This window comes from Vanellus vanellus (assembly GCF_965231255.1).
Source record: "Vanellus vanellus genome assembly, chromosome: 1".
In the NCBI taxonomy this organism is placed as follows: Eukaryota; Metazoa; Chordata; class Aves; order Charadriiformes; family Charadriidae; genus Vanellus; species Vanellus vanellus.
Genome location: NC_138905.1, coordinates 70,410,174 through 70,416,955, shown reverse-complemented (window position 1 = coordinate 70,416,955; position 6,782 = coordinate 70,410,174). Strand labels below are relative to the sequence as shown.

Below are 6,782 nucleotides of genomic sequence, written 5' to 3'. Positions count from 1 at the left end.
GAGCCAGATCTGGGCACAGCTGCCCTCGGGCCTTATCTTTTGATAAGGAACTCCACCAGGAGGAAAGGTCCGCAGGCGCACCACTGCATGCCCCAGGAGGGTGATTACGTCCGTGATTTTTAATTGATTTCAGCTTTCATATTAACCTGTGTGAGTTGAGTCTACAGAAAAAAAGCCGCAGCCTTGTTTGCCGGATACAGGAGGACTCAGAGCACCGACGCTGCTCCACCATCTTCCCCTGCCCTGGCCAGCGACACTATTAAACAAGCCGGGCAAGAGGCAGCTGCAGTGGTGCTGCCCAGACGGTGTGGAGGGCCATGGCAAGCTACGTGCAGCTGAGCACCACAGCCAAGATGCCCCTTGTGGGGCTGGGCACCTGGAAGGTAACAGCTTCAGAGAAAAGTACCGGTATTGCAGAGCTCCCTGGCACAAAACTCCATTCCCCCTGGTCCAGCTCTGCAGAACTGTCCTGATGTCTGGGGCTCTGCTCTCGCTGGCTGTTGGGCTGAGCTTGTGTGGGAGTCAGGCTACAGAGAAATGGCTGGATACTGGCTTCAAGCACTGGAGCCCATGTTTAGGAATGCAAGAAATACTGATCTTGTAAAGAAAAAAAAAATAACAACCTGGGGCAGAGGCAGATTGCTTTCAGTAAGGTGGTTTCCCTATTTTTATTTTGCTAGGGTACAGGTATTTAACATGCACTGATTTGAGTTTCTTAAGATTTATGCATTATTTTCAGTCCCCAACTGGGCAAGTAACAGCTGCAGTGATGGCTGCCATCGACGCTGGGTACCGCCACTTTGACTGTGCCTATGTGTACCAGAATGAGAATGAAATTGGGGAAGGGATCCAGCAGAAAATCAAGGAAGGTGTTGTGAAACGAGAAGACCTCTTCATCGTCAGCAAGGTAAGGATCTGATGATCTTCAGTCCTGAGGCAGGGGTGGGAGAATGCTTTGCCTATAGTATTTTCATAGCTTAAGTACTGGAGACAAATTTATGTCAAAAAAATTGCTTTATGACAAAGCAATTCATAACATCATTCAAGTCACTCCTGATACAAGCTTACTGCTTCACCAGATTCTGTATGAAGAGTTAGGAAGGATACACTGTGTCTGCACCCTGCTGTGGTCTGGCACTCTTCTGAGGAGACCGAGAAGCACCCAGGGATGGATGAGCAGAGGCCATCTGCAGACCAACTGATGCAGAAGAAGGGAAGCAGAAAAAGGCAGTTGGCCAGGTAGCACCAAGCAAGGCAGAACTTCACTGACTGCTAAAGCTCAGCAGAGGAGACGAGCCTAGCAGTGGCTGGTGCTTGTTCCAGCAGCCAGGCTCACAGTCCTGCCAAAGGGGTGTCTCTGCTGTGGGAGGAAGATGAGGTTCTGGGCACCTTGGGACAGTGGAATCTGCTCAGCACATGTCCCAGGGAAGGTGTGGTTGGTGGGGTTTCTCACTCTTGCTTATTAAGAAAAATAGGCTATTTAGCTGGATAGCTGGATTCTCAAGTGCCTTTTTACATTGGTAAAGGTTGGTGCCAATCATTTCTTTGTGGCTTTTTTGTACTTTCTTGGCTTTGCCTGCTACATTCAATGCAGGAGTTTTATGCATGGTCATGAATGACGGATATAGATTTTCGTTTAAAAGCCACTTACTACAAAGGCAGACCCTGTGTAAAAGGGGGTAGCACAAATGATGTTTTAACTAATGGAACCAGAGGACTTTGTTATGATCCTGCTTAAATACATGTGCTGCCACTGCATGTGCTGCCTTCATTGTCAGAGGCCAGTCCCACCACAGAGCAAGCCCCATCTCAAGAGCACTAGGATGACCTAGTTCCACATTCCACACCCAAAGAAGATGGAGCATTTCTGTCCTGTGCAGGAGAGCACCTGAGAGCTTTAACCCAAGAGGTCATGGTGTGCCTTGGCTTTTTCTCTCTAGCTGTGGTGCACATTTTATGACAAGCCTCTGGTGAAGGGAGCCTGCCAGAAGACTCTTGCTGACCTGAAACTGGATTACCTGGACCTCTACCTCATGCACTGGCCTCTTGGGTTCAAGGTACAGTAACAGCAATGCCCTGGGCTTTCCCTCCTGAGAGACTTCCTCAAAACTGCCAGTAACGCTTGCAGCACTACTACAGTCCAGAAAGAGCATGTGTCTGTTGTCTGTACCAGCGCTGCTCCAGTGTTGCTCATTCAGCTTCACTCTGGCCATGTGATCCCGGCTCTTGATCTCTGCCCCTGGAACCGCTGCCCACACAGCGTCCTCTGCCCTTTTGATAGTGGAGTTGCAGACCTAGCGCTAAGGTCAGGCCTCCCAGCTGCAAGCATAAGCTATGCCATTTTCCCTTTCTCTTACAAATCCAAAGCGTGCTCATCTGAAAATTACCCCTTATGGGAAGGAGAGCTGTGCTTTGCTGCCTGACAGAAATTCTTTCCTCTGCATGTTACAGAATCGTAGAGTGAAAGAAAATGCTTCTGTTTCCATTTCTTTATTCACCTCCTACTTAATACAGTCCAGATTAAGCTGACCTTGCCTGTAGCAGCCTTAGTGTTGTTTCACAGAGCTTGGATTTCAACAGATGAGGCTTTTCAATACATAACTTTTGCAGACTACATGTACTTCAAAGGATTTGTGTCACTTTGTGTGTGTATATATATATATACACACACATATATACCCTTAGCCTTTCTTCTCTGCTACACCCAGATCAAAATCTCCATTCTACCTAATGCTTTTGAGCTGAACTTAATTTCATTCTCTCAATACTGTTTTAGTTAGCTTTATGTGGAGACAAAGCTGTCAAGTGAAACTGCATAATGTTGTGGCATCTAGAAAATTCCAATTATGCAAAACACTTCAGCCATGCTGTCTAGTCCCAGGCTGTTCTAATTTTCCTAATACAGAAACTTAAACAGTGAGCATCCCCATGGGAAATCTGTCAGCAGTACCTTTTTCAGCTGATGAACTCCAGTATATATGTGTATGTTCACAGGACCAAAGTCAATCCTCCATATACCTTTTTAAAAACAACTAAAGAAGCTATTTTTCCTACACATGCATAACGGAACAATACATGAAGTGAACTCATGTACGACTCCAGGATATTGTTCTATGAGTAAATTGCTTCCCTGCGTGCATTTTGTGGATCACTTCAATGGGTCCATCAGAAATACTTGTCTTTACTGGGATAGTAGGTGGCAAAAATGCCACAACCCTGCATGAACTAAGAACAAGAAATGCCTGAAGAATTAATTAAGTCATGATAAGAATTACTTGAGTTTTATTCATGCTTTAGCTCCTTACATTCCTATTTGGTTCTCTACATGGCTAGCATCCCAACAGAGATTATTTCAACCACTTTCTCTCTCATTGACAGGCAGGAGATGAGCTGTTTCCCAAAGATGACAAAGGCATGTCTATACCCAGCAACACTGATATTCTACAGACATGGGAGGTAAGTTCAGCCACAGCAGGAGACGTCCTCTGCCTTCATCAGTCTCTTCCATATTTTCATTACCTTCAGCAGTCAAAGAACTCTTGTCTCATGCATGCAAAATTAGTTGGAAGGAACATAAGACAGTACAAAGTAGCTTTTCATAATGTGCGTGCTTAGTCATGACCTAGTTATTCCTGAGTGCCTTACTTGACTGCCTGACCCACAATGAGCTGCACAATCACTTTCAGGGGAGCTGCAGACCAGACTGAGATTAGAAAAAGTTCATTGCCTGACCATAACAACTGTACAACTGTCTTCACCACAGTTCTCATGCACTTCTTGAATTGCTCAAATAAATTTTACAGAAATAAAGACATCTTAGATTGAGATCTTGCCACAGCATGGGGCACAGCCCTCCAGTGCTTGCACAACAGTGGATTACTGAGTGTCATTGTTCTTTCCCTCGTGTAACTTGGTGTGAATTTCCAAAAACGCAGAGAATGAGAATTTGGGCTTGGTTGAGACGGCACTAATGTACCAGTACCTGCTTTGCCCTCAGAGAACTTTGCAACTCTAAATAATTATTTTGTGCTGCTCATGATGGGAAACAACCCACATTAGGAAAAACATCTTCATGACCCATCTTGCATACCAGATGGTGATTTTCCTTCTCTTTCTGTTAGGCCATGGAAGAACTGGTGGATGCTGGTCTGGTAAAAGCCATTGGAATCTCCAACTTTAACCATGAGCAGATTGAAAGAATCCTAAACAAACCGGGACTGAAGTACAAGCCTGCAAATAACCAGGTAAGCTGCTAAGTGACTGCAGGTGAATAGTTTTCAGGGATTATAAAGATCTGATTACAGTTGAACGAGGAGATGGCAAAAGGGAGAATAAAGTAGACACAGCATGTACTCTAAATCCCATTTTGTGGATATTTGTGAGTACACAAGGCACTCAGATACTTCCTTTTTTGTCCCACCTTGCTGAACCACTGTTTATGAATGTTGGACTATTTCCCTGGAAACATTGTTCTGGAAGAATAAAGAACCCAGAGATGACCTTTGTGAAACCCCCACAGCATAAACTGTATAAGCACTTTGTATAAAACCAGGTGTCTTCAATACTAAGGATGCATATTATCACATAGGCCACTGGCAAATTAGGAGAAAAGGCAATTTCTAAATGGATTAGGAGATAATCCATGGAGCAGAATGATATTACAACAGTTCTGCCACTATCAGCCTCTGTGCCTTTTTGTTGACAGATCGAATGTCATCCGTACCTCACCCAGGAGAAGCTGATCAAGTACTGTCAATCCAAAGGGATTGCTGTGACAGCGTACTGTCCCCTTGGCTCTCCTGACAGGCCATGGTAAGATTGCTTTGCACTTTGCAAGGGAGCTGGCATGGATTGTGCTTGTAACATTGAGGCTACAAATGCACTATTAATCATTCATCTAGATACAGATCTCTGTTGCTAGGCTGGATGTTTCTATGGAGGTTTCTTGCCACTGATTTCTTCCCTCTGTGTAGGGCTAAGCCAGAGGATCCTTCCCTTCTGGATGACCCCAAGATCAAAGAGATTGCAGCCAAGCACAACAAAACCCCAGCACAGGTAGGTAGGTGCCACACAGTAGCTATTCCTTCCTATAACACAGCCATTAAGGAAAACAGAGCTGAGGAGCGGGCAGAACCTCCATCCATTTCCCATTAATTGTGGCACTCCTTTGATTTTTTCCTAACAATGCAGATTTTTTATTATACGGCCTGCAAGACATGTTGCACATGTCTTTGGCCCTCAAAAAGATTGTTGCCCCATCTTCAGATGTTGCTTCCCCTCTCAAGTCCTCTTGCAGAGAATGAAAGCCTTGCATACTCTGATGAAAAAACAGGTGGGAAAAAAAGAAACTGACTGTCACAAAACTGAATGGGAAAGGAGGCCTACCATGTGGCCGTCCACCACTTCTCTCTTCACCATTCAGGAAGTGCTGCCTAGGCCACAGGGACAGGAATTACTTGAATTGTAGTTCCACAGAAAGCATTTAGTTCTACTGAAATATACACTTGATGGCAAACAGCTGCTGGAACAGGCTTTGCTTCCTCCAGAGCTGCAGCCTTCCTCTCTCTGACTCAGTTTTCTGTTCTTGCAGGTTCTCCTTCGCTTCCAGATCCAGAGAAATGTGATTGTAATTCCCAAGTCTGTCACACCACAGCGCATTGTGGAGAACTTCAAGGTGAGTCTTTAGGAGTGACTTGGGTGCATGGCATGTTCAGGGAGAGCATGGCTTCTCCCTGCAGAGCAAGCAGTGATCCTTTCCTACCCTTCCAAAGTCCTCCTCAGACAAGAGAACTGGGCTTTTTCTTTCTTTATGCTTGCCTACACTTTACTGGGGGTTAAGCCAGGCCTACTTTTGGAGAGGAACAGGTCTTATACAATATTTCCTGTTCTGTGGCTTGTGGATGAATCAGTACGTATAGCTTGCTTGGAGCCGACACACAGTAACATGCCAGAAAAGTCTCATATAGAATAAGCAATGTTCATAAAATAGTTCTTGTGTCTATAAAACAAGTTGTTCTTCTGTTAGTTGAGTGGTCCATGACTGAAAATGGACCCTCCAGTGTGGAGTTGCTCTCTAATCTTGTCTCTCTTCACACTGTTTGATTTCTCAAAGAGGTGATTTCCAGCTGTTTCTCTTGCTAGGTGTTTGACTTTGAACTGACTACAGAGGAGATGGCAACCATTCTCAGCTTTAACAGAAACTGGAGGATCTGTGCAATGAGCATGTAAGTGACACTGCTTGTTTCCTTCCAACTCTTAAATTTTGAATATTCTTTACAAATAATTTTGTGTCATAGCTACTAGGTAGCGTGAAATTCAGTTTATTTAAAAATCATTCCAACTCAAATTCCAACTGGTTTGTTCCAAAAATACTTCTTTAGGAGAGGGTTTAATATTTTCATTTAAAAACCAAACTGCAACAAAAAAATAAAAACAAACTACATTCTCATTTTTAATTCAGTTTCCAGGAAACTCTCTGCAACTTGAATTACAAAAAATGGGTTCTGGATGTTCATTTCATCTTTGTCTGTACTACAGAAATGAGGACACATAGCTTCACACATTCTTCCTGTAACTACATGACACAAACCTTCCCTTGGTGGATCTTCCATGTACCAAATGCACCTCTATATAACATTTAGGTCACCCATGAAAATAACATTCCCTCTTTAATTTCTTTCAGATCCAAAACTCACAAGGAGTACCCTTTCCATGCAGAATACTGAAGATGCTTGTAACATGGCCTTCACTAGACCTCTGGTGTATCATGTGCCTCTGCTCTA

At 44.1% G+C, this 6,782-nt stretch overlaps 1 protein-coding gene across 1 annotated transcript; it reads left to right on the top strand.

Annotated features, from left to right (window-relative positions):
- Nucleotides 1-317: 317 nt before the first annotated feature.
- On the top strand, nucleotides 318-6,782 carry LOC309686190 (aldo-keto reductase family 1 member B1-like; the record flags this gene model as incomplete). Its single annotated transcript, XM_082498756.1, has 10 exons — nucleotides 318-383; nucleotides 740-907; nucleotides 1,941-2,057; nucleotides 3,379-3,456; nucleotides 4,122-4,244; nucleotides 4,706-4,812; nucleotides 4,974-5,055; nucleotides 5,591-5,674; nucleotides 6,142-6,224; nucleotides 6,683-6,782. The coding sequence occupies 10 exons, from the start codon at nucleotides 318-320 to the stop codon at nucleotides 6,723-6,725; spliced, it is 951 nt and encodes a 316-aa protein (XP_082354882.1). The 3' UTR covers nucleotides 6,726-6,782.